This window comes from Dryobates pubescens, chromosome 26 (genome assembly GCF_014839835.1).
Source record: "Dryobates pubescens isolate bDryPub1 chromosome 26, bDryPub1.pri, whole genome shotgun sequence".
Classification (NCBI taxonomy): Eukaryota; Metazoa; Chordata; class Aves; order Piciformes; family Picidae; genus Dryobates; species Dryobates pubescens.
In genome coordinates, this window is record NC_071637.1 from 3,769,546 (window position 1) to 3,795,985 (window position 26,440).

General features: G+C 59.0%; 1 protein-coding gene across 1 annotated transcript; it reads right to left on the bottom strand.

Annotated features, from left to right (window-relative positions):
* Positions 1–258: 258 nt before the first annotated feature.
* Positions 259–26,372, bottom strand: MYH7B (myosin heavy chain 7B). The gene is made up of 35 exons (XM_054173744.1): positions 26,283–26,372; positions 25,499–25,562; positions 25,279–25,377; positions 24,100–24,203; positions 23,225–23,363; positions 21,238–21,356; positions 19,792–19,941; positions 18,992–19,162; positions 17,801–17,980; positions 17,582–17,714; positions 16,620–16,696; positions 14,726–14,813; positions 13,933–14,050; positions 13,204–13,327; positions 11,901–12,037; positions 11,218–11,473; positions 10,534–10,776; positions 10,052–10,228; positions 9,702–9,847; positions 9,249–9,339; positions 8,277–8,666; positions 7,543–7,669; positions 6,608–6,726; positions 6,168–6,364; positions 4,465–4,814; positions 3,820–3,944; positions 3,390–3,505; positions 2,737–2,929; positions 2,450–2,653; positions 2,202–2,327; positions 1,866–2,036; positions 1,468–1,572; positions 1,063–1,158; positions 825–962; positions 259–338 (listed from the first exon to the last, which is right to left on the bottom strand). The coding sequence occupies exons 1-35, from the start codon at positions 26,334–26,336 to the stop codon at positions 330–332; spliced, it is 5,136 nt and encodes a 1,711-aa protein (XP_054029719.1). The 5' UTR covers positions 26,337–26,372; the 3' UTR covers positions 259–329.
* Between the last annotated feature and the right edge of the window lie 68 nt (positions 26,373–26,440).

The following is a 26,440-nucleotide window of genomic DNA, read 5'->3' on the forward strand; positions in this document are numbered from 1 at the left end:
CCTGCAGCTAAGAGGGGCTGAAGAGTGTTGGTGGGCTGGCTGCAAGGGCCTCATGCCCCCACCTCTCCCCTGTGCCCATGCAGGAGCAGCAGGTCAGAGCAGGAGAGGGGAGGTCTGTGCCCTTCTGCTAGTATCAAACATGTCTCCAAGCTTCCTCCCCCGTCTCCAAGACCTTAGTTCCCCCATGACAGACACAGCAGAGCAAGTCCTGGCAGATCTGTGTTTATTCACAGGGTGCAAAGCTGGCAGTGACTGTTGCAGCCATTTGCCTCCAACCTTCAGCAGGCAGCTGGGGACAGGGCAGGGCAGAGCCGGCAGGCAGGCTCCTGCTACTCGTGCTGGAAACAAAACCAAAAGGGCTCTGGTGAGAGCCTGGGCCTGGAGGCAGGCAGCACCCTGGCACCCTTCAGGTCCTGGCACCAATGGCAGGTGAGAATGGCAGTGCCATGGCAGCACTGGGTAGGATGTGACCATGCTCCTCTGGCACCAGGTGTGGCAGATCACCTGCCCTCTTCTCCCACAGTGTAAGTGATGGGACACGAGGAAATGGTCCCAGGTTGCACCAGGGGAGGTTTAGGTTGGACATGAGGAACAATTTCTTCCCCAGAACGGTTGTCAAGGCCTGGAACAAGCTGCCCAGGGCAGTGCTGGAGTCCCCATCCCTGGAGGGGTTTCAAAGCTGTGCTGATGCGGTGCCAAGGGAAAAGGTTTAGTGAGGGACTTGGCTGAGTCAACAGTTGGACTTGGTGATCTTAGAGGGCTTTCCCAACCTAAAGCATTCCAGGATTCTGTGCCCCCAGCTCCCCCCAGCTGGGTGGCCTCACCTTGGAGACGATGACCTCCCTGGTGCGGGCGCGCAGCTTGTTGACCTGCGTCTCGGCGATGTCCGCGCGCTCCTCGGCGTCGTCCAGCTCGTGCTGCACCTTGCGGTACTTCACCAGGTTGGAGTTGGCCTGCTGCTCCTGCGTGGGCACAGGGGAGAGGTGGTGCATGAGGCCCTTGCAGCCAGCCCAGGGCAGGCCCAACCTGGCCTCTGCTCGGGGAGTGGGGACGGGCACCTACCGCCTCCTCGAACTGCCGCTTGTAGCTCTTGACCTTGCTCTGCAGCTTGTCGATCAGGTCCTGCATCCGGGCCAGGTTCTTCCGGTCTTCCTCAGCCTGCAAGTGCCCTGGCACCCTTAGCTCCAGGCCCCAGCTTCCCCAGGATCCCACAGCACCAACCCAGCCCCCCTCCCCACGTGCCCTGGCTCCCCAGCACCTCGTTTAGGAGGTGCCAGCAAAGGAGCAAGACACAGGCACAGAGCAGTTGGTGGCTTCCAGGACAGGGAGAAGTCTGTCCTGCCCTCGTTGGTCCCAGCACAAGTCAGAGCTGGTCTGGACTGGAGCAGGGATTTGAACACCAGGATCTGTGCATGGGGAGAGCTGGGCCAAGTCCTGCTGGGCTGGAGCTGTGCCTGGTGCTGGTACCTGGTAGCTCAGCTCCTTGATCCTCCGCTCGTACTTGCGAATGCCCTTCTGGGCCTCAGCCATCTTCTTCTGCTCCCCATCCAGCTCTCCCTCCAGCTCCCGCACCTGGGGAAAGGAGAGGCCAGCTCAGTGCTCTGCTCCCCAGCCCCAGCTGAGGCCAGACCACTTTCCCTACATCAGAGCAGCCACAGCCAAGGCTGAGCCACCCCAAGCAAAGGCTGGTGCTGACCCCAGGTTTGCAGGACTTTAGGGACTGCCCCTCTCTGCCTTCAGTCCCACTGTGGTACAGGCTGGCCCCAAAGGGAGGGGACAGTGCCAGTGCCCTGCAGAGCCACAGGGGCAGCACCAGGAACCTACTCCTAAGTGGCACAGCCAAGGTTCTGCCCCTGCCACCTCACCCTAGCCTCCAGCTTCTGGATCTGCTTCTTGCCCCCCTTGAGAGCAATCTGCTCTGCTTCATCCAGGCGCATCTGCAGGTCCTTGATGGTCTGCTCCATGTTCTTCTTCATCCTCTCCAGATGCGCACTCGTGTCCTGCTCCTTCTTCAGCTCCTCTGCCATCATGGCAGCCTGCAAGGCCAAGAGCACAGAGCTATCACCACAAGGCCAGGCAGCCCTGTCAGACACAAGGGATCAATGGCAAAGCTCTGAGACCCTCCACTCCCACCCACCAGCCCCGCAGGGTGCTGGGACCCCATGCTGAGGCACCCAGCACCATGCCCACTGTGCTCTCACATCGGTGATCGCCTTCTTCGCCTTCTCCTCAGCGTTGCGGCACTCCTGCACCGCGTCCTCCACCTCTCCACTCAGCTGGGAGATGTCAGCCTCCAGCTTCTTCTTCTGGTTGATCAGGCCTGTGTTCTGTGGAGAGGGCAGGGTCGTGCCACTGGGACCACCTCTGAATCGCAGCCAGTGGCCCAGCTGCCAAACAGGCTTCTGCCGCTCCGGTGCCAGCACAAGCCCAAGATCCGGCAGTCCCTTACCTGGGAGTGGAGCAGGTTGACCCTCTCGGTGGCCTCCAGCAGCTCCTGCTCCGCCAGCTTCCTGCTCCTCTCGGCCTGCTCCAGGGCCCCCCGCAGCTCCTCCACCTCAGCCAGCAGCAGGTTGTTGCGGCGCTCCAGGGCGGCCGCCTGCTCCTTCAGGTCGTCGTTGTGGCGCTGGGTGTCGTCCAGCTCGATTTGCAGGTCCTGCCGGGCAGCCAGGGCTCAGCGGGCGCAAGGGAGGAGGCCGGGGACGGCGCCAGACCCACCCGACCCGTGGCCGGTCCAACCTTGATCTGGGCCTGGAGCTGGCGGACCAGCTTCTGGAACTCGGCGGCCTGGCGGTTGGCGTGGCTCAGCTGGATCTCCATCTCGTTCAGGTCTCCCTCCATCTTCTTCCTCAGCCGCACGGCCTCGTTCTTGGCCCGGGCCTCCGCGTCCAGCGTGGCTTGCATGGAGTCCATGGCACGCTGGTGGTTGCGCCTGTGGCGGGGAGGAGCAGCCCTGTCCACCCGGGGACACCCAGCCCAGGGTGGCCCTGGCTCCACGGCCCTGGCCCAGCCTGGCCCCACAGCCCTGGCCCTGCCTGGCCCCACGGCCCTGGCCCAGCCTGGCCCCACATCCATGGCCCAGCCTGTCCTCACGGCCCTGGCCCAGCCTGGCCCCACATCCATGGCCCAGCCTGGCCCCACGGCCCTGGCCCAGCCTGGCTCCATGGCCCTGGCCCAGCCTGGCCCCACAGCCCTGGCCCAGCCTGGCCCCACGGCCCTGGCCCTGCCTGGCCCCACAGCCCTGGCCCTGCCTGGCCCCACAGCCCTGGCCCAGCCTGGCTCCATGGCCCTGGCCCAGCCTGGCCCCACAGCCCTGGCCCTGCCTGGCCCCACAGCCCTGGCCCTGCCTGGCCCCACGGCCCTGGCCCTGCCTGGCCCCTCTCAGCACACACCTCAGGTTCTCAAACTCCTCGTCCTTCTCTGCCAGCTTCCTGTCCACGTCAGCCTTGATCTGGTTCAGCTCCAGCTGGATGCGCAGCGTCTTGCTCTCCTCGTGCTCCAGGGCTCCCTGGAGAGAGCAGCAGCCATGAGAAGGTGGTCGTTAGGGGTGGGTTTCCTCATCCACCCACCCTAGCCTGGCCTGGCCTTGCTCCCAGCACAGAGCTATGAAGAGCAGGGCAGGTGGGGCCATCCCCAGTGCCTTGCTGTGCTTACACAACCCTCATGAGCAGGTGCTCAGGGGTGCCAGCCCAGCTGAGGACTGTCACTGTGCCAGCAGTGTGGGTTTCTACTCCAGCAGCATCCAGCCAGAGATGCAGGCTGGGCCAGTGGCTTCTGAGGGCAATGGGCACACAAAAGCATCAGTGGGAAACAAGGACCCACCTCAGCCTCCTCCAGAGCTGCCTGGATATCGCTCTTCTCATTCTCCAGTGCCTTCTTCAGCTTCTCCAGCTCGTGGATGGTTTTGCCGCTCATACTGATCTGGTCAGTCAGGTCAGCAATTTCCTCTGGCAGGGACAGAACAGCATTTGGTCAGGAACAAGTTTGTGGGGTCATTCCCACCCAGGGGTCTCCCCCATCCCCCCTATAGCCCCTGGAGAGTTGTGCCTGGGGCCATTTCTGGGCCATGCAGCGCTCCCCTACACTCCAGGGGAAGGAGAGGGTGTGGGAGAGGAGCTAAGTGTCCATGGAGACCTGCTTGACCAAGAGCAACACCCCCAAGCCAGGGCCATGCCACAGCTAGGGCACTCTGGGCAGCAAAACGTGCACCACTTGGAAATGAGAGCCAAGTGACACTGCCCAGAGTGTCCCTGAGCAAGAGGGCAGGACACACACTGGTTTCCTGGCTGGGCTGCTGCATCCCTCCAAGGAGGAAACAGGTGAGGCCTGGCCAAGCACAAGGTCTGCTCCCTTCCTACAGTCGAGCCCCAACACACCTCATGGCTGAGCACAGGGAGGCCACAGGCTGCCCAGGAGAGCAGGACCCCAGGCAAAGGGTCCCGGGGCAGAGCTTGAGCCCAATCCTACCTTGCAGGTTCTTGTTCTCCCTCTTGAGGGTCTCCAGGTTGTCCAGGGACTCCTCATAGGCATTCTTGAGCTTGAAGAGCTCGGTGCTGAGGCTGCGTGACTCCTTCTGCGACGCCTCCAGCTCCGCCTGGGTCTCCTCATACTTCTGCTTCCACTCGGCCAGGATCCTGTCGAAGTTCCGCTGCTTCTTGTCCAGCGCGGCGCAGGCGGCGTTGGCGCGCTCCAGGTCCACCGACAGGTCCTCGATCTCCGTCTGCAGGCGGTGCTTGGTCTTCTCCAGCGAGGAGCACTTGGCGTGGGCGGCCTCCACCGCCTCCTCGGCCTCCTGCAGCCGGATGGCCAGCTTCTTCCTGCCCACGGCAGCCCCAGCCTCAGCACACCCTGCCTCCAGCCCGCGCCGGTGTCTGCCGGCCCGCCCCGGCACCAGCCTGCCCCAGCATCTGCCGGCCCGCCCCGGCACCAGCCTGCCCCGGCATCTGCCGGCCCGCCCCGGCACCAGCCTGCCCCGGCATCTGCCAGCCCAACCTGGCACCAGCCTGCCCCGGCATCTGCTGGCCCAACCTGGCACCAGCCTGCCCCGGCATCTGCCGGCCCGCCCCGGCACCAGCCTGCCCCGGCATCTGCCAGCCCAACCTGGCACCAGCCTGCCCCGGCATCTGCCGGCCCGCCCCGGCACCAGCCTGCCCCACCATCTGCTGGCCCAACCTGGCACCAGCCTGCCCCGGCATCTGCCAGCCCGCCCCGGCACCAGCCTGCCCCGGCATCTGCCGGCCCAACCTGGCACCAGCCTGCCCCGGCACCAGCCTGCCCCGGCATCTGCCGGCCCAACCTGGCACCAGCCTGCCCCGGCATCTGCTGGCCCAACCTGGCACCAGCCTGCCCCGGCATCTGCCGGCCCAACCTGGCACCAGCCTGCCCCGGCATCTGCTGGCCCACCCTGGCACCAGCCTGCCCCGGCATCTGCCGGCCCACCCCGGCACCAGCCTGCCCCGGCATCTGCCGGCCCAACCTGGCACCAGCCTGCCCCGGCATCTGCCGGCCCGCCCCGGCACCAGCCTGCCCCGGCATCTGCTGGCCCAACCTGGCACCAGCCTGCCCCGGCATCTGCCGGCCCGCCCCGGCACCAGCCTGCCCCGGCATCTGCCAGCCCGCCCCGGCACCAGCCTGCCCCGGCATCTGCTGGCCCAAACTGGCACCAGCCTGCCCCAGCATCTGCCGGCCCGCCCCGGCACCAGCCTGCCCCGGCATCTGCTGGCCCAACCTGGCACCAGCCCACCCTGGCATCTGACATCCCACCCCAGTGTCTGCCATGCCACCCCAGCACCATTCCACCCCAGCACCGCCTCAGCCCAGCGTCTGCCATCCCACCCCACGCCAGCACTATCCCACGCCAGCATCATCCCATCCCACCCCATCCCAGCATCATCCCACCCCACCCCAGCGGGTGCCACCCCACCCCAGCATCATCCCACCCCACCCCAGCGGGTGCCACCCCACCCCAGCGGGTGCCACCCCATCCCAGCATCATCCCACCCCACCCCAGCAGGTGCCACCCCACCCCAGCACCACCCCACCCCAGCGCTCCAAGGATGGGTGGCCGCAGCCTGCCCAAACGGCCTCAAGCCCAGGCAGAAGGGTGCAGTCTCCCCTTGGGGCCTGGGAAGGATCCATCCTTGAATGGAAACCTGTCCCCTGACACTCACTTGGCTTCCTCCAGCTCCTCTGTCCTCTGGATGGCATCTGTCTCATACTTGGTTCTCCACTGGGCCACTTCTGCGTTGGCCTTGGACAAGTTCCTCTGGAGCTCGCTCTTGGCTTCCACCTCCTCCTCGTACTGCTCCCGCAGCAGGTCGCAGTCGTGCCGGGAGGCTTGCAGGGCATGGGCCAGGGCATTCTTGCTCTGAGGAAGGGACAGCTCATGAGAGGAGCAGCTGGCCCAGGCTGCAGGGCACCAACCATGGCACCAGGACTGGGGGCAGCAGGAGGAAACTTGTTTTTCCAGGCTAAGAGCAACCCTTGGGCCTCCTGTGTGCAGGCTCCGTCCCACCTCCCCAGTCCCAGAATCTGGGCCACTGCCACAGCGAGAGACACCTCCCGTTCAGATCTGTGTCACTGAGGGAGCAGCCATGCCCCAGAGCCTCACCTTGGTCTCTTCCTCCAGCTGCCTCTTGAGCTCCTCAATGTTCTGTGTGAATGAGGTCTTGCCACGGCTCAGCTGGTTGATGAAGGACTCCTTCTCCTCCAGCAGCCGACTAAGCTCCCCTGGGTTCAAACAGAGCCAAAACAGCTGAAGGGCTGCAGCCTGCTTTGGCCCACACTGCCCACAGCCTGTGGCCTTCATCTGCACAGAGACCTCCAGAAGGCCCAACTGGCAAGCTGGGGCCCATGGGCAGAGGTGCCAGCAGCTAAAGGCAAAGTAGGCCACCTAGGAACCTCTCAATACACATGCCCCAGTGCAACTGGCATCACCACAGAGGTCCTCTCCTCCTTGCCAAGCTATCCAGCACCTCTGTGAGGCCTGAGTGGAGGGACACCAAGGACATCCTTGGGACTGGAGCACTGCTAAGAGGAGAGGCTGAGAGCCCTGGGGCTGTTCAGTCTGGAGAGCAGAAGACTTAGAGGGGATTTAATAAATGTCTATCAATATCTGAGGTCAGGGGGAGGGGACAGGCTCTGCTCAGTTGCACCCTAGGATAGGACAAGGAGCAATGGATATAAACTACAGCACAGGAGGCTCCACCTCAGCATGAGGAGGAACTTCTTCACTGTGAGGCTCACAGAGCACTGGAGCAGGCTGCCCAGAGAGGTTGTGGAGTCTCTTTCTCTGGAGCCTTTGCAGCCCTGTCTGGATGTGTTCCTGTGTGACCTGTGCTGGATTCTGTGCTCCTGCTCTGGCAGGGGGGTTGGACTGGATGATCTCAGGAGGTCCCTTCCAACCCTTAATATCCTGTGATCCCACTCCCCTCGGCTGCAGATGGAGCTCCTGCTGTGTTTGTTGTCTGTGGCAGAGGGAGGACAGGACAAGCCTGTCCAGCTGCCCCACACCTCCCCCCCTCAGCTGCCCCTCCCTGCCCCTACCGTTCTCGGTCTGCAGCCTGCCCCGCTGCGTGCTGACGTCGTTCAGCTGTCGCTGCAGCTCGTCCACTTTGGCCTTGGCCTCGTTCAGCTGATCCTCGTAGGTGCGGCACAGCTTCTCGGCATTGGCCTGCAGGCACCAAGCAGAGCCTCTGAGACCCAGCACCAACCCCCCAGGAAGCTCTCAGCGACTCCATCACCCCAGGAGCCAGCTGCCCTCCTCAGCCAAGCCGTGCCACACAAGGCAGAGAGCCTGCTGGAGCTCTCGTGTCCCTGCTAAGCTAACAGTGGATCTCTGCAGTCAGCCTTCCAGGAAATGCCTTCCCAGATCCTCCAGACTTGAGTGGGGCAAGCAAAGCCACAGTGCCATAGGGACAAGCTATACTTAGCAGGAAAGGGGAACTTGGCCACAGTGAAGAGCTACCTCTGTGGCCTCAACTTGTACCAGGGGCGGTTTTGGATCGGATACTATGAAGAATTTCTTCGCTGCACTGCACTGGAACAGGCTGCCCAGGGAGGGGGTGGAGTCACCATCCCTGGAGGTGTTCAAAAACGAGTAGATGAGGCCCTTAGTGGTGCTGGCAGTGCTGGGTAGAAGGTTGGGCCTCATGATCTTAGAGGCCTTTCCCAACCTTTCACGAGTCGATGATCAGGACAACGTCCCACGGACACAGCCGTGGCAAACACACTGCAGCCAGCTGACAGAAGAGCTGAGCACCCACAGCACCAGCACCCACCTTGTTCTTGGTGAGGTACTCGATGTTGGACGAGAGGTCGTCCACCTCCATCTTCATCTCGCTCTTCTCCTTCTCCAGCTTCTGCTTGACGCGCTGCAGGTTGTCGATCTGCTCGCTCAGCTCGGCCACGCTGTCCGCGTGCTTCTTGCGCAGGGCGGCCGCCGTGGACTCGTGCTGCAGGGTGGCCTCCTCCAGGTCCCTCCTCAGCTTCAGGAACTCCGCTTCCCGCTTCTTGTTCATCTCCAGCTGGGTGGCCGTGGCGCCGCCGGCCTCCTCCAGCCGCTCGCTCAGCTCCTCCAGCTCCCGCGACACTTCCGCCCGTTGCTTCTCCACCTTGGCCCTGGCGGCGCGCTCGGCCTCCAGCTCCTCCTCCAGCTCCTCGATGCGGGCCTGGCACGCACACACAGCAGGTGTGGGTGCTCCAAGCTCCAGCATCTTTGCTCTCCACAGGGGAGCAAAGGGTCTCCTCTGATGGTGGGCAGCAGCCAGCCACCAGCCTGGGGACAACGCTTGGGCAGCTTTGGGCTCCCCAGAGGTAGGCATTGCTGCTTGGCAGAGCTCCTGCTCTCCTCTGAGAGCCAGCGGGAGCCAGGCTGAGAGCACCCTCCCTCCAGTGGGCACCCCCAGTGCACACAGCCTGAACCTGGGGGCTCTGCTGGAAAGAAGCCCAACATGGTAGACCTGGAACTTTGCAGTTTGGGCACTGGATTTAAGGGTCCAGTCAGGACAAGAAGCTGCTCCTCATGCTGCTGCCAGCATTCACCCCAAGAGTTTATTCATGAACTTTGGGCCCATCACATTTTGGCAGAGGGCTTGGCTCCTGCTTACAGTGCCAGCTTTTTCCCCTCACTCTCCTGCCAAGGAGATGCCTCTGTGCTCACAGAGGGCCTGGCCCATGCAGATTCCCCAGCACATTACATCTGATGGAAATTTAGGACTCCTGAGCTCTGAGAACAGTTTTTCCCACCACACCTGGAGCTCCTTGATCTTCTTCTGCAGCTGGACCTCAGTCACTTGCCCATCTTCAATCCTTGAATTCAGCTGACTCATCTCAAAATCTTTCCTGTACAGACAGAAGGCAGAACCTCTGGTCAGACAAACACTGGCCTGCCAAGCCACAGGAAGGTATTTCCCTACCCTCTAACACCCAGGTCCAGAGGACAACTCAACCCACACAGGAGCAGGGCTAAGAAGCAGCTGATGAACTGCTCTGAGGAAGGCAGCCCAGTTCTGAGGTGCCCCCTGTAAGGTCTCTAGGTGTTTTCTCCTCTTCTCCAATGAGAATGGGACATGAGCAATGAAACCTGTGCTCAGTCCACTCGTCAAGCCACACTTCCTGAGCTAGGAGGATGTTCCAGGAGACAGTGTCAGAGGTGGGCACTGGCCCAGCAGAGTAAGCACACAGCCCAGACACAAGTAACTTACTTCTTGAGTCTCTCCTCCAGCTGCTGTTTGTCATTCTCCAGATCCATTACAGACTCTTGTGTCAGCTTCAGGTCTCCCTCAAGCTTCCTCTTTGCTCTTTCCAGGTCCATGCGCAATTTCTTTTCTTGTTCAAGAGAACTTTCCAGCTGGAGGAAGAAGGGAGAGAGGATAAGGAGGGGAAGGACCTGCTGTAGCCCCAGCCTTCCCCATGTCCATTACTGTAGGAACTTCACCCAGCTCTGAGAGCCTAATTGGTTTCCAGAGCTGTTCCCTCAGCCCAGGACTGCTTCCCACGAGGGAAAGTGTGACTCGGACCTCTCTCACTTCACTGGCAGTGCCCTTTGACTCACATCATCCACTTGCTGCTCCAGTTTGACCTTGGCTTTGGTCAGTGTGTTGACCTTGTCTTCCTCAGCCTGCAGGTCATCCAGGGCCTGCTGATGGGCCTCTTGCAGTGCTTTCTTCTCTTTTGTCAGCTTGGCAATGATCTCATCCAGAGCAGCCATCTCCTCGATCAGGTTTTTAACCTAGGGCAGCGAGGTCAGAAGCTGAGCACAACTTCTTAGACAAGGGGTCTGCAAAACTCAGAGAGCAGCCTGACCCATGAAAGGCAGGAGGCCATGGTCACCAGCAGCTTGGCACCACAGGGGCAGGCAGCCTCTGTCCCCGCGGCCAGGCTGCTTCCACCTGCTGCCTGCCAAGGCCCCAAACCAAAGGGCAGGACAGCAGAGGAGTCTGCCCTCAGCTTTGTCCCTGGTGTTCCCCTCTGATGTCCTCTCAAGCTCTGAGCCCCAGGGCAAGGGGGCTGCACCCTGCAGGGAAGGGCAGGTACCTTGTTCTCCGTGGCATGCTTCTCCTTCTCCACCTTGGCCAGGGTGATCTCCAGGTCATCAATATCCTTCTTCAGCTCTGCACACTCATCCTCCAGCTTGCGCTTCTTGGCAGTGAGGTCCGAGTTCATCTCCTCCTCATCCTCCAGGCGTTCAGTCAGCTCCTTCACCTTGGCCTCCAGCTGGATCTTGGACTTGATCAGCAGGTCACAGCGTTCCTCTGCATCTGCCAGGTTGTCTTGCTCCTGGAGCAGGCACAGGAGGCTCAGCCCCTGCCCCAGGAGCATCCCGGCAGGCTCTCAGCTGTGCTGTCCCAGCCTAGAGTGGAAGCTCTCCTTGTGGAAGGGGCAGAGCAAGCCCAAGGTGCTCAGGTGAACAGAAGAGACAGCTCCAGTCGCTGCCTGTTTGACATCCACCCCACCCCAGTGTGTGGAGATCACCCTTCCCAGAGCCAGAGGGGCACGGATGCCCACAGGAGCCCCGAGCAGGCAGGTCTGAGACAGCTGCAGGTCTGAGACACAGCTGCAGGTCTGACCAAGTCTCACATTGCATTTCAAGCAGATTGTGGCAATGGGAGGCTCCCAAACCTGCAGGAGGCTGAAGGAGGGATCTAGCACACTTTGCTCCTTCTTCTACCCATGGACCCTGCACCATCTTTACACCCAGAAAGAGCAGGAGGCACTCACTGCCTGCAGCTGGAGAGCCAGGTCATTCTTCTCTTGGGTCATGGAGACCTGCTTTTCTTCCAGCTCTTTCCTTTTAGCCTCAGACTTCTCCAGAGCCTCCTTCAGCTTCTGGAATTCCTCCTTCAGGTTGGACATTTCCTTCTCAGTCTGAGCAGACTTGAGCAAAGGCTTGATCTTGAAGAACAGCTTCATCCAGGACCAGTTCTTGACAGCATTGAAGGCCCGGATGTTCCACTGGATGGTGTAGAGGGCTTCCCTGGAGGGATACAAGCACAGCATCATCATGGCTGGGGACTGTCCACCTCCCATCCTCACTGCAGCAGAGACCCAGCTTCTGCAGGCCTGGACATGGCTCTGCTCTTCACCAGGAGGACAAATGGTGATATGTTGAATGAAAGGCACATTGTCTGCACACTGCCCCAGCAGGACAGGTGGTGTGGCCTGGCTGTCAGGTCACCTCACTCTACATCACTCTGAATCTTCTAGTGGAAATCAAAGGCTCTCCTCACTTAAATGCACTGACCCAGGCCCATGCCAGACCTCTTACAGGTCTACCTCCACCCCTTCAGGGCCTTACCCAGCCACTGTAAGCCAGAGGCAAGCCCCACAGGTGAGCCCACTGAAGGGTGAAGAAGGAACAAGAGGACACACAGAGCTCCTGCTGTCCCCACCACAACACTGACCTCCTGCTGATGATCTTCTGATACTCCACACGCATGAGGTGCCCACGGATCCTGGCCTGCAGCATGGTCAAGATCTTGGCCAGGCGCTCATCTCGCATCTCCTCCAGCGTGCCCAGCAGGCCAGCCTTGAAAAACACCTGCAGGCAGGAGGGTGAGGACAAGAGAGTCATCAGCAGAGGCAACAGAGGGCTCAGGGGTAGCATACCCTGCCAGGCAGACCCATGGCCCAAAGCAGAGGTCACAGAATCACAGACTGGTCTGCACCGGAAGGGATCTTCGAAGCTCATCCAGTCCAACCCCCCTGCAGTCAGCAGGGACAGCTGCAACTAGAGCAGGTTGTGCAGAGCCCCAGACAACCTCACCTGGAATGGTTCCAAGGATGGGGCATCTCCCACCCCTTTGGGCAGCATGGGCCAGGGCCTCACCACCCTCAGATGATAAAATTTCTCCCTTCTCTTGAGTCTACAGCTGCCTCTTGGAGTTCCAAACCATCACCCCTTGGCCTGTCACAACAGGCCCTGCTCAGCTCTGTCCCCAGCTTTCTGATCAGCCCTTTAAGCACTGCAAGGCCACCAGAAGGTCTCCCTGGACCGTTCTCTTTCCCAGGCTGCACAACCCCAACTCCCTCAGCCTGGCCTCACAGCAGAGGGCTTTCAGCCCTCCCAGCAGTGCTGTGTCCTTCTCTGGCCCTGCCCCAACAGCTCCATGTCTCTGCTGTGCTGAGGTCTCCAGAGCTGCCCCAGCACTGCAGGTGGGGTCTCAGCAGAGTGGAGCAGAGGGGCAGAGTCCCCTCCCTGCCCCTGCTGCCCACGCTGCTGGGGATCAGCCCAGGACACAGCTGGCTCTGGGCTGTGAGCTCACAGTGCCAGCTCATCTCCAGCTTTTCACCCCCCAGCATCCCCAAGTCCTTCTCCAGAGGGCTGCTCTGCAGCCTGGATTGGCACTGGGGTCACACCAAGGGCTGCCTGGGCACGCACCCACACCCTGCACTGGTTGGTGCTGAATCCCACACAAGGATCTGGGTGCCAGATCTCCAGCCCTGAGCACATCCCCCAGCAGGGACTAGCTGCTGTGTTGGGTGGAATGAGGTCTGGCAACAGTGACCTTCTGCTCAGGTCTCTTTCTTCCCAACCTGTTTCTTCCTCTGCCTTCCTCAATCCCTTCAATGGCCATGCTCAGCCTGCAGAGCTCAGGCTTCAGGAGGGCTGTGGCCAGGCAGTGAACAAGCATGGAGAGCAAACTGGGACTGCAGGGAGACAGGAGGGCTAATGCCTCTCTCCCAAAACCCACTGCCTGCTCTCACCTTGGTATGACCAAACTTGTACTGTGAGTGGTCCAGTTCCAGGGAGCTCAGCAGCTTCTCTGTTGCCTTTCTGCTGTCTACAAACTTGTCATCTGGAATGGCTGCTGGATTCAGGATACGATAGCTGCAGGGACAGAGCAGAGGGAGGACATGCAAGAGCAGCCCAGCACAGAGCTGCTGGCTCCAGGCTCATCCCTGTACCCCAGCCACGGCAGTCACCCCTGGAAGCAACACTGCTGCCACACAGGCTGGAGCCATGGATGAACCAGGAGCTCCTGGCACAGGATGGGTTCTGCTGCCGAGCAGACACCAGGGAAGCCTGCCAGATCTCAGTCCCTGAACACAAGGCAGACTGTGCAGGAGGACACCACTGGGCCTGGGCCTTCCCAGACCAAGCAGGTTGGATGGGGCCAGCTAGCAAATGGTAAGCATCTCAAGAGCAGAGATCTAAGCCAGGATTAGAGGACCTGAGGCTTGCCACTCCCCATCTGCTCCAGCTCTGCATTCAGCACCTCCACCATCCCCAGCCCCCCTGCCTCCTCACTGCCCACGGCTGGCACGGCAGAGCCAGCAGCAGAGCCAGCAGCAGAGCCGTCCCAAACCCCGCACGCACTGGGAGCGCTGCAGTGCTTCAGAGCAGCCCTGCACCGGCTGGGGAGCAGGTCAGAGGCAGTCTGTGTGCCCTCAGAAGGTGTGATGGCTGCTGGGCAAGGGAGAAGAGGGAGTTACCGCTGCTTGAAGTCGGCGTAGAGGATCCTGTTGGGGAAGCCCTTGCGGCAGATGCGGATCCCCTCCAGGACGCCGTTACAGCGCAGCTGGTGCAGCACCAGGAAGGCATCCATGGCTCCTGAGGGTGAGAGCAGAGATGGAGCAGACATTCACCCCAAGAGGATGGGACAAACGGAGCTGCAGCATGGGCCTGAGCACTGGAAACTCTGGGTTTGAACAGGGGTCCTGGTCCTGAGCTGAGCACCAGCGCTGCAGCCTGGGCCTTGGGACTTCTGAGGGTGTCAGGTAGTGAGAGGACTGGGGGGAATGGAACATAAATAGTAATGGGGAGATTGAGATTGGATGTGAGGAAGAAGCCTTTCACCATGAGGGTGGGGAGACACTGGCACAGGCTGCCCAGGGAGGTGGTGGAAGCCTCCTGCCTGGAGGTGTTTGCAGCCAGGCTGGAGGTGGCTGTGAGCAACCTGCTGTAGTGTGAGGTGTCCCTGCCCAAGGCAGAGGAGTTGGAAGTGGCTAATCCTTGAGGTCCCTTCCAACCCTGACAGGTCAGCATGAAAGACTCAGCTGTGCCTGCTGGCACCTGAGTTCAAGGCAGCACAACTAGCACTGCTCAGCCAGCATGGGAGCCTGGCAAAAAGTCCTCCTCCTCAGGAGAGGAGACTGGCAGAGGTCACAGGGCTTCCCACACTGAGGTGGGACCAGGTCTCAGTGGCAGCAGAAGTGCTGCAAGAAAAGGTCTGGGGAGAAGCTGGAGTCCCTGCCAGCTCCCAGGTGGGTCTCAGGCTCTGCATACCTGGGGTCTTGGACTCGTTGGGGATGATGCAGCGGACAAAGTGGGGCTGAGTGGAGCGCAAGTTGGTCATCAGCTTGTTGAGGTTCTCCTGTAGGGCAGACACAGGGGATGAGGCACGAGGTGACAGCCCTGCTCCCCTACCACACCTCTCTCCAGCCCCTTTTCCTCATGGGCAGGCAGAGAGCAGACCCTGAGAGCCCCTTACTACTCATCACTCCTGCTTGGCTGCTCTCTGTGCCACCTGCCAGCAGGACACCCTCAGCCCCGTAGCAGGACCACTGCCTTCTGCCAGGGTGTGAGCAAGGGCAGAGGGGACTGGGCAGACCTGCCAAAGGGCACCTGCAGGCTTTGCTGTGCCAAATTGGAGCCAGATGCTTCCCAAGTGTTTGCAGGTAAAGGCTTGCTGCAGGGGAGAGACAGGGAGGCAGGACTGAGCATATTCCTGGTACCCAGCTCTGCTGGTGCCCATTGCCCTGTGCTCAGCACCCTGCAGTTCCAGCACTGGCACCCACACTGGCTGCAGACCTCATCAAGTGTTCCCTTCACCTCCACAGTGCTGCCTGTGCCCTTTGCCCATGACAGAGGGTCCTGCTGATCCAGCCTTGGCCTCCTTTTGCCTGCAAGGCAGGGCTCAAGCCAAGCCACGGCCTTGCCTTTTCTTGTGGGAAAGGCATCTGCACCCTTGATCCTTCCAGGCTGCCTCCTGCTGCTCCTACAGGCTCAGCCTGTCCAGGACCAGCCTGGGGACAGGGAGGCCTTTCCACAGCTCCACATCATCATGGAGCAACTTCTCACCACAGACACCTTTCCCTAAGGCCTGTGACTTGTCCAGAAGGAAGAAAGCCTTTTGTGTCCCTGGGTGGGGGCTCTGAGACAAGTGCACCCTGGCATCAGGGGAGAAGACTGTCTATCAATATCTGAGGGCTGGGGGTCAGGAAGGAAGGATCAGGGACAGCCTCTGCTCACTTGTGCCCTGTGAGAGGGCAAGGGGCAATGGATGGGAACTACAGCACAGGAGGTTCCACCTCAACATGAGGAGGAGCTTCTTTACTGTGAGGGTCACAGAGCCCTGGAACAGGCTGCCCAGAGAGGTTGTGGAATCTCCTTCTCTGGAGCCTTTCCAGCCCTGTCTGGACGTGTTCCTGTGTGACCTGCACTGGATTCTGTGGTCCTGCTGTGGCGGGGTTGGACTCCAGAGGTCCCTTCTAGCCCCTAACATCCTGTGATCATCACAAGGCTGTCAGGACAGGACACAGCTCTGGGCTCACACCCCCTCCCTGCTTAAGCTTCCAGTTGCTTAAGCTCTGGGGTGGGCAAATTCTCTCCTGTGGTGAGCATGGCAAGAGGGCTGGGGTGGTAGCCCAAGCCGTAAAGTAGCTCAGGTCACCTCCCTGGAGGGGACAGCAGAGAGCTGCCTGCTCTCAGAGACCTGCAAGATCCTCCTGCATTTTCTTCTGCCCAAGGGCTGTCCTTCCCGAAGACCAGAATGAGGAGAGAAGTAGCACAGACTTAAAGTGATGTTCATGTGATACATCAGCTAAACATCACTACAAGTCTTAACTGCCGCTCTCCCAGAGGCGAAGCGGCTGCTGGGCAGCCCAGCCGACACGGGGCAGAGGCAGCCCCAGCTCCAAGGGAGCCATCCCCTGCCAGCCTGCAGCCTGCCCAGCAGCATGGGGACAGGGCTGGGACTCTGCCAGGCGCAGGCCCCTCGCCCAGGGACGAGAGGACGTGAGGAGCTCTCGCTAGTGGCTCCTTCAGGAGCCCCGGCGGCGCTGCAGGCCCCAGGAGCTCACGGGCAGTACGCCCCAGAGCGGTGGCAGGGAGGGGGACTGGCACTGGGACCCTCTGAACGTGCTTCCCTCTCGGCCTGGCACGAGGAGCTGGCTCCTACCTTGTGCAGCTGCGACACAGTTTGGAAAGAAGCTGCCTTTTTGCGTTTCTCCTTGGTCCCTGGCTTGTGAGGTTCCTCTGTGGGGGTGAAACAGTGGTTCATCACATCAGCAAAGCAGCTGCTCGGCCTGGGGGGGCTCAGGAGCACCCCAAAGACACTCAGAGCCCCTGCTTGCTGTAAAGCAGAGATGGCAGTGCCACCAAAAACACCTCCCACAGCACCCAGCTCTGGGTTCTGCTGGTCTGGTCTATTCTATTCCATTCCTCAGCTCAGGAGACCACTTCACACATAGGAAGTCACAGAGCCAGCAGAGCAGCTCCACAGCACAAGCTCAGCCTGGTCCTAATCAGGGGATGGAGAACAGGGCTGGGGAGGAGCAGCTGAGGGACCTGGGCTTGTTTAGTCTGGAGAAGAGGAGGCTGAGGGGAGACCTCACTGCTTTCTACAACTCCCTGAAAGGAGGTTGCAGTGAGGTGGAGATTGGTCTATTATCAGGTGCTAGAAGGAGAGGCAATGGCCTGAAGTTGTGCCAGGGGAGGGCTAGGTTGGAGAGGAGGAAAAATGCCTTTGCTGCAGGAGTGGTCAGGGACTGGAACAGGCTGCCAGGGAGGTGGTGGAGTCCCCATCCCTGGAGGTGTTCAAGAAATGTGTGGCCATGGCACTTTGGGACATGGTAGAGTGGCCACGGTGCTGTTGGGTTGCTGGTTGGCCTGGATGACCTTAGAGGGCTTTTCCAACAACAAAACTCTGTGATTCTCTGCCTCTACCCACCCAGCCCAAGCCTCCAGGCCTGCACTGCATGCCTAGAGAACCAACCTCCCCAGGGCACCGTGGGCCTTCCCTCGGCCCAGGGCTCCCGTGTGCAGAAACGCTGCTGCAGCAGCTGGGAGTGGGGGTGAGGAGGCTTTGCTGCAAAGGGAGGGAGAGAACAAGGTCAAGACAGGGGTGCTGATGTTCCTCACCTGAGGTGGAGCCCACATAGTTCTCATAGAGGGAGGCCAGCAGCTTGTTCTGGGATTTTTGGAAGACAGACACCACTGTCTCGTTCAGGGGGTCCTTGTTCTTGTCCAGCCACCCAGCGATGTTGTAGGGCACCTGGCAGCAGAGCAGAGGGGCAGAGGTAAGGGCAGCCCTGCAGGAGGGCAGGGGGGAGGTGGTGGGAGGGCTGCCAGGGGACTCACCACCCCAGCATAGTGCACCAGCTCGAAGTGGGCCTCGTATTTCCTCTTCTTGTCCGGCCTGGGCTTCTGGAAGTTGGGTGACTTCCCGAGGTGGTTGTCGTAGAGCTTGGCTTTGAAGGACATGTCAGAGGCTTTGGGGAACATGCACTCCTCTTCCAGGATGGACAGGATTCCCATTGGCTGCAGAGAGAAGGTGGTGCAGGGAGCTCTGAGCTCGGGGTTACCATGTCCCATCCCAGAAGGGGGCAGTCCCTGGGCAAGGCTTGGCTCGGGAGACCCTGCTGACAGTCAGCCAGAGGGTGCAAGACACTGCCCATGGGACAAGCTATCACTGATGCATCCAGGCTCTATCTGCCCTCCAGCCAGCCAGAGTGGGGCTGGCCAGGCCTGCACAACACAGGGGCTTGCCCAGGTCCATCAGGTTCACAGAGCCACAGAATGCTAGGGGCTGGAAGGGACCTTGAGAGATCATCCAGTCCAACCAGAATCACCTATACCAGGTCACACAGGAGCACATCCAGGCAGGTCTTGAATATCTCCAGAGAGGGAGACCCCACAACCCCTCTGGGCAGCCTCTTCCAGTGTTCTGTCAGCCTCACAGGGAAATAATTCTTCCTCCATGGAGCTTCCTCTGCCTCAACTTCCACCAGTGCCCCTTGTGCTGGCATTGGGCAGCACCCAGCAGAGCCTGGCTCCAGCCTCTGGGCACTCACCCTGCACAGCTTTATCAACATGAATGAGGTCCCCCCTCAGGCTCCTCCTCTCCAAGCTAAAGAGCCCCTGGCAGGTTTCCTCCTTTCCAAGGAAAGGATGAGTTCCCTCCATGCAACAGTAGAAATCCTTTAGACAAGCTGCTCTGAATCAGCACTGACTCAGGTGAGAGGCACTGAGGGGCAGCAAGTGGGGGAGGAAATGAAGGGGGCAGAGATCCCTGTTCTGGAGGAAAAGCCCACAGAAGGTTTTGTGGCTAGGAACAGAATTGTTGTGGCTTCATAAAGTCAAAATTTGAGTCAAAAAGGACTCAATGGGCTGGAGAATCTGAGCTGTGGGGGCAAGAAAGATGGGCTCCTGCCACTGGCTGAGGAGGGAATCATTTCATTTCTGGTAGCAGAGCACCTCTCACTGCTCCAGTCTCTGCAAATGAGCCATCTGCCACAAGTCCCCATGCCTGTGCCCTGTCTCATGCCTTACCTTCTCAATCAGGTCAATGCAAGCCTGCAGGTCCAGGCCAAAGTCAATGAAGACCCATTCAATGCCTTCCTTCTTGTACTCTTCCTGCTCCAGGACAAACATGTGGTGGTTGAAAAACTGTTGCAGCTTCTCATTGGTGAAGTTGATGCACAGCTGCTCAAAGCTGTTGAACTGCAAGAACAAAACCAGGCCTGCATCAGAAGGAGGAGCTGCAGGTGTGAAGGGCTTCACTCTTCTGCTTTGTCTGGGTGGGAAGAGGGAGCTCTGCCAGGCTCAACTGGGTTGCTACCAGAGCAGGGAGCCAGAGAATCACTGGAGCTGTGCTGCAGCAATGTCAGAACAGCCCTTGTGAGCTGCCTGTTCTCCCCAGAGCAATCAATACAAGAGCTCCAGACAAGAGCTCACAGGATCACAGGATGTCAGGGGTTGCAAGGGACCCAAAGAGATCGAGTCCAACCCCTCTGCCAGAGCAGGCCCACACAATCTAGCTCAGGTCACAGAGGAACACATCCAGACAGGCCTTGAAACTCTCCAGAGAAGGAGACTCCACAACCTCTCTGGGCAGCCTGTTCCAGTGCTCTGTGACCCTTACAGTAAAGAAGTTCCCCCTTGTGTTGAGGTGGAACCCCTGTGCTGCAGCTTACATCCATTGCTCCTTGTCCTATCCCAGGGAGCAAGTGAGCAGAGCTCTTTTTCTTAGCAAGGCCAACTCCTTCTGGGAGAAGACAGAGCTGTGCAACACCAGTGGCCTGAGCTGCCTGCCTGCAGCTTTCCCCAGGTCCACAGCAGGGAGAACTCACATCAAAGATCTCGAAGCCTGCAATGTCCAGCACTCCAATGAAGAACTGCCTGGCCAGCTTGGTGTCCAGGGTCTTGTTGATCCGAGTCACCAGCCACTTGAACATGCGGTCGTAGGTGGCTTTAGCCAGGGCCCCCACGGCATAGACAACCTGCCAGAGCAAAGCACACAGCTGGGCAATGGCCACAAAGCCCTCCCCCTGCTTTGCTGGAAGCTAGAGGCTGAAGAACCAAAGCATCATAGCTTTACCCAGGGCCCCCAGAGCATAGACAACCTGCCAGAGCAAAGCACACAGCTGGGCAATGGCCACAAAGCCCTCCCCCTGCTTTGCTGGGAGCTAGAGGCTGAAGAACCAAAGCATCATAGCTTTACCCAGGGCTCCCAGAGCATAGACAACCTGCCAGAGCAAAGCACACAGCTGGGCAATGGCCACAAAGCCTTCCCCCTGCTTTGCTGGGAGCTAGAGGCTGAAGAACCAAAGCATCATAGCTTTACCCAGGGCCCCCAGAGCATAGACAACCTGCCAGAGCAAAGCACACAGCTGGGCAATGGCCACAAAGCCCTCCCCCTGCTTTGCTGGGAGCTAGAGGCTGAAGAACCAAAGCATCACAGAATCACAGAATGGTCTGGGTTGGAAGGGACCTCCAGAGGTCATCCAGTCCAACCCCCTGCAGTCAACAGGGACATCCTCAGCTAGATCAGGGTGCCCAGAGCCCTCACCTTGAATATCTCCAGGGATAGGCCCTCAAGCACCTCCCTGGGCAGAAGAGAGCTGCTCTTGGCACACCAAGGACAGCCAGATCCAGGGAGCTCATGGTTACAGTATGTGCTCCGAGGTTAGTTTTCACAAGTATGTTCTTGTATCCCTGGCCTGGTCTTAGCCTTCAGGCTCTTAGGATATAAATTCAGAAGCCTTATGCATGGGAGGAGCTTACAGCTCACTGGGGGTGAGACATCAGCTCCTAAGGTCCTCTTGAATTTGGCTTGAGGGCTGGCTGGGACTGTTCAGATCAAGTTTTGAGTTCTTGACTATCATGTGGCTGGCATTTGACAAGCTGCACTTCTGGTGCATTTGGCTCTCCCACGTCAGAGCAGCCTTCAGATGAGTTTTCTGCTTTGCAGAGCTGAACTCCTCCTGGGAGTCTGACTGTCTCTGCAGCAGATCCATAGAAACTGGACCTCTTCTGGCTGTGATCCAACCCACAAGCCAGAGACACTGCACTGAGCCTCCGGCCTTGGCTAATACCCAAAGCTATCTGCCAGCTCTGCCCCCTACTTCCCCAGCTGCTAAAGCTACTAACTGTGTATCCTCTCAGCCTGCCCTCCTAAACCCAAGAGAAGGAACTGAAACACCAGCCAGCCTGTGCAGAGGACATCCCACAGCAGTTCTGCTGCAGAGGAGTGACAAACCAGCAAGAGCAGGGAGTCCAGATGCCAGCACACTCACCTGCTCCACGTTCTGACCTTTGGTCACGTATTCATTGCCCACTTTCACACGAGGGTGGAGCAAGCCCTTGATGAGGTCAGCTGAGCTGATTCCCATGAGGTAGGCAGCTTTGTCAGCACCTGTGAACCATTGCAGAGGAGTGAGGAGCCAGCAAGGGAGCTCCAGAAAGGGAAAGCATAAAGAAACCAAAAGCAATGACCAGCTCCTCTGCCAGTGCTAACTTGAGTGGGGTTTTTTCCACCTGCTCCAGGGCCTCCTCCAGTGCCTGGTGTGATTCCCCAGCCTGGCTATTGTATGATGCTTTTGAAGTCTGGGCCTCCTGCCTGTTTGCAGGAGATGGCCATAGCAGACCTGCTGCACCTGATCAGGTGCCTGTCCTGGGTTTGAGTCTTCCTGATCTGGGGATCTCCAGCATTTTCCAGTGGGAGCCTCAGTTGCCATGCTGTGAACTGAAACTGAAAGGGGATTTGTTTTCTTGCTTACCTTGCACAGAGGTTAATAACAGATTGCAGCTATAAACCACCTCTGCAGGGGCACCACTGCCAGAGCAAAACCTTCTCTAACTGCCAGGCAGGAGGAGAAACCTGTGCTGACATTGCTCAGGCAAGCAGGATGAGTGTTAGCATGACAAGGTCTGATCCAGGTAGTCCTTTCTGCTGGATCCCTGCCTCAGCTGATGCATAATTACTGCTTAAGCCTTCCAGTTCAGTGCTTGGGCTTCCCCTTCTCATCCTTCCACACACTGGGAGGTCACCCCCTCCTTGAAGCCTGCCTGGGAGCCAGGCAGTGCCAAACCAGCAGAAACTGCCTGAGCTCTGACTGCTCTGAATTGTCAGCTTTGCTCTGCAGCCTGACTCCTCTTAGACCCATGACTGGCATTGGACTTTCCCAAGCAATAAACAAGGAGAAGTGTTAGGGACTGGGTCCTACTCTGACTGCTCTTCAGGTGGCTGACCTGAGCAGGTCCTTGCAAGTCCTGATCAGGGCTTGGCTCTGGAAGGCTGTCTAATGAAGGGCATGAGAAGAGCTGAGGAACAACAAGAGAAGACTGAACAAGGTGAGGGGTCCCAGCTAGGGTGTGGCAGAGGAAAATGTGATGCAGATGAGACCACCCAGAGCTTGCAGCAAGGGCTCTCCTCAACATGCCTGCTCAAGAACAAGACCCTTGGTGCACCTACAGCAGGTGTGCTTGCTTGGAATCATGGTCACTGACCTGCACAGGTCAGACCTAGGAAGCTCTCACAGAATGCCCTTGGGGGGATTTGGATGCCCAGAGCAGGGAAGCTCTCACAGGCTGCCCTTGGGGGGATTTGGATGGCCAGAGCAGGGAAGCTCTCACAGGCTGCCCTTGGGGGGATTTGGATGCCCAGAGCAGGGAAGCTCTCACAGCCTGCCCTTGGGGGGATTTGGATGCCCAGAGCAGAGAAGCTCTCACAGCCTGCCCTTGGGGGGATTTGGATGCCCAGGGCAGGGAAGCTCTCACAGAATGCCCTTGGGGGGATTTGGATGCCCAGAGCAGGGAAGCTCTCACAGGCTGCCCTTGGGGGGATTTGGATGCCCAGAGCAGGGAAGCTCTCACAGCCTGCCCTTGGGGGGATTTGGATGCCCAGGGCAGGGAAGCTCTCACAGCCTGCCCTTGGGGGAATTTGGATGGCCAGAGCAGGGAAGCTCTCACAGCCTGCCCTTGGGGGGATTTGGATGGCCAGAGCAGGGAAGCTCTCACAGCCTGCCCTTGAGGGGATTTGGATCCCCAGAGCAGGGAAGCTCTCACAGGCTGCCCTTGGGGGGATTTGGATGCCCAGGGCAGGGAAGCTCTCACAGCCTGCCCTTGGGGGAATTTGGATGGCCAGAGCAGGGAAGCTCTCACAGCCTGCCCTTGGGGGGATTTGGATGGCCAGAGCAGGGAAGCTCTCACAGGCTGCCCCTGGGGGGGATTTGGATGCCCAGGCCAGGCTGGGCAGGTGTGGCAGCATGGAGCCCAACTCACTTTCAGTGCCATCAGCCTCTGCCTGCTCCTCTCGCTGCTTCTGCTTGAACTTCATGTTGCCAAAGTGCATGATAGCTCCAACGATCTTGTAGGAGCCAAGTTTCTCCTCGTTGCTGAAGCCCAGGATGTCCATGGCATGCTGAGGAGAGACAAAGCAGCACAGAACAGAACAAAATCACCACTCTGAGGTGAGGGTTGGCTCTCCCACCACCTCCTAAAGCACTCTCCCTATCCTGGGTTTCTGGGCAGGGTCTTCCATCTGGTGGGCACCTAGAAAAGGATTCCTGTCTGGGGCAGCTTGAATGTGAGTCCTGCTCCCATGAGATCTATTTGCAAGCAAAAGCACTAGCTTAGATTCCACAAGCAGGAGGTTTTCCAAGCTGAGATCTCCTCTTCTCATGGAGGCCATGGGGATTGCTCCCATGCTACAGACCCCTCCTCATGCACAGAGTTACTGTCCTCTGCCTGGAGGAGGTTGTGGAGGGAGATCAGAGTCATTCTGCTCTTCCTTGTAGGCTCACAGTATAGAATCACAGAATTGTCAGGGTTGGAAGGGACCTCAAGGACAGGGACACTTCACACTACATCAGGCTGCTCAGAGCCACATCCAGCCTGGCCTTAAAATCCTCCAGGGCTGAGGCTTCCACCACCTCCCTGGGCAACCTGTTCCTCACCTCATGGTGAAGAACTTCTTCCTGACATCCAATCTGTTGCTCCACGTGTGGAGCGGCTGCCAAGAAACTAGAGAGAGCTCAGACCTAACTGAGAGAGGGACACAGCCAAGCCAGGCCACAGCCCCATGTGTGCCCAGAAGGAGGCTGTGCCCTCCAGCTGCCCCTGCCTTGGGCTGTGCAGTGGGAAGGCACAACACCTACATCTGTTGCCATGAGCTCCTCGCCATCATCCATGTTGTCCACAGTTGTGACACCCTGGGAGCAGAAGTGGTAGTCGTAGGGGTTGAGGGAGAGCAGCAGCATATCTGTAGGGGCAAGACATGCAGAGGATGAGGCCAGCTCTGACAAGCACAAAGCTGGGGCACAGGGACAGCCCTGCAGAGAGGTGAAGAGGTTTATGGGCTTCAACTAGAGGGCACCAGCACACGGGAGGCACAGCCTCTTCACGCCCAGGGAGGTCCACACATGGCTCCATCTCTTTTGTGATGTGCCTGCTGCTTGCTATCTTGGGATATGGCTTGGCTGCAGACTGATTTAGAAGTGGCCATCCATGTCCTTGTGACCACCAGATAAGATTACTGCTCTGCACAGCTCTTCAGACCTGCCTAATAAGGTATTGTTCTCGAGCCACCAACAAGCTCAGGAGCCCACAGCTGACCACCCCAGGGAATGACCACCCCAGGGGACAGTGCCAACCATCTTTCTGCAGTGTGGGAAGGGTTTCTGTGCCTTCTGTGTGACCTGGCACCAGTAGGGCAGGGCTGCTTAGAGAACAGGACAGCCCTAGGGCAAATTTGGGTCAGCTGGTATTGTCCTGGGGAACACATCTAGGCTAGGACTATGCCAGAGCTGCTGCTGCAATTGAGCTGGCAGCTGGTTTCAAGCTCATCTGAAGCAGGTCATCTCTCCAGAGTGGCTGAAGGAGCTCAGAGTGGGCTACCAAACACTTCCCCCTACCCCAGAATGAGTCAATATCCAGCCTGCACGGATGGAGTGAGTAAATACCCAGCGTGCCCATGCTGAGGTCCTGCTGCAGACACCACGTGTCAAGGACACTGAGCAAGGCAGCTTTGCAAAGCACAATCCCATCCTGCAGACAGACCCTGAGTGACCACTACTTTGCTCCTAGACAGCTGCAGAAAGGGCTTTAGTCTGGCTTCTCAGTCTGTGAGGATAAAGGAGGCTGGACTAGACGACCTCCAGAAATCCCTTCCACTCTGAATTATCCTCTGGCCCTGTGCAGCCAGCAAAGCACTCGAGTGCACGGTGAGCTGGGTTGGCTCATTCCCTGGGGACCCCAGAGCTAACCCACAGAGCTCTGGCTGGTTATTTCCAGGCTATCACTCCACAAAGGCTTTGCTGCAGCTTCAGCTACCTTACCTTGCAGCTCTGGCTTCTTCCCAGAGAGGATCTGGTAGTAGATGTGGTAGCTTCGCTCTTTGGGCTGCTGGAAAATCACTCTTGATTTTTCCAGGAGATCTAGAACCAAATGGAGCAGAGGGGTTATCAGAGGAGGGATTGCTCTCTGCCAGGAGCTGACCCAGCAGAAAGAGTGAGCTGGACTCAGCCCTGCCCACTGCAGTGGCACCTCTCTACTCACAGATGTCAATGTCTGCTGAGGCCAGCTTCCCTGAGGGGCCGAAATGGATCCGGATGAACTTACCCTGGAAGCACACACAGGAGGTGAGTGCTGGGCCTGGCTGTGCAGGCACAGCTCTCAGCAGCACCTAGAAACCTCAGGCAGCTACAAGACACTGGTGATTTGGCAGTTCTTAGGCTTCTGTTGGTGCCAGCCAAGTGAGGGGTAGGTGGGTGAAGCTGTGTGAGGGGTAGGTGGGTGAAGTCCTCTGGGCTGTAACGCGCAGAGGGTCAGACAGCAGCACCTCAGGCTTCAGCCACTCGGCAGGCAGAGGTTCCACTCAGCAGGTAAATCCCTGCCCTCAGCTCCTAAAGCCTAGCACATCTGCAGGGCAGTGTGACACAGAGCAGGAGCTCCTTGGTGTGCTGAGGAAGCCCACCCAGGAGTGTCTGCTCTCCCTCCACGGCATCAAAACCACCACGGCTGACAAGTTCTGTACCCAAGAGCAAAGCCATGCTGGGCTTAGCAGAACAGCTGCTGCTGCCAGGAAGGGGCACACTTGTCTGCCCCAGCTCCAGCACTCCAGGCTGTGCTCTCTGGCCCTCTCAGCTCTGCTCCTGGAAGGGCTTTCTCTCCAGCCACCACTGCCCCTGACCAACACAGCACTCCCTGCACTGATGTCACCAGAGGAGCCTGGCCTCAGCAGTCCAACCCCAGCAGGAAGCAGAGGGAGCTTTGGCTCCCACCGGACAAAACCACAGCACCACAAGTGCCACATTCAGCTCTGCCTGCCTCAGGCACTTACAAAACGTGAGGAGTTGTCATTCCTTATGGTCTTGGCATTGCCAAAAGCTTCCATGGCTGGGTTAGCCTCGATGATTTGATCCTCGAGGGTGCCCTGGAAAACAAAACCAAAGGCCAAGTCAGCTGCCAGGCAGCCCCAGGGGATCTGTAAGCAGCACC

Coding starts and splice junctions, on each gene's coding strand:
- MYH7B (XM_054173744.1), bottom strand. CDS start 26,336: ATGGAAGCTTTTGGCAATGCCAAGACCATAAGGAATGACAACTCCTCA. Junction 4,815..6,167: donor GAGGAGCTGGAGGAAGCCAA/GTGAGTGTCAGG, acceptor TGCCGTGGGCAG/GAAGAAGCTGGCCATCCGGC. Junction 2,654..2,736: donor AGCTCCAGGCCCAGATCAAG/GTTGGACCGGCC, acceptor GCTGCCCGGCAG/GACCTGCAAATCGAGCTGGA.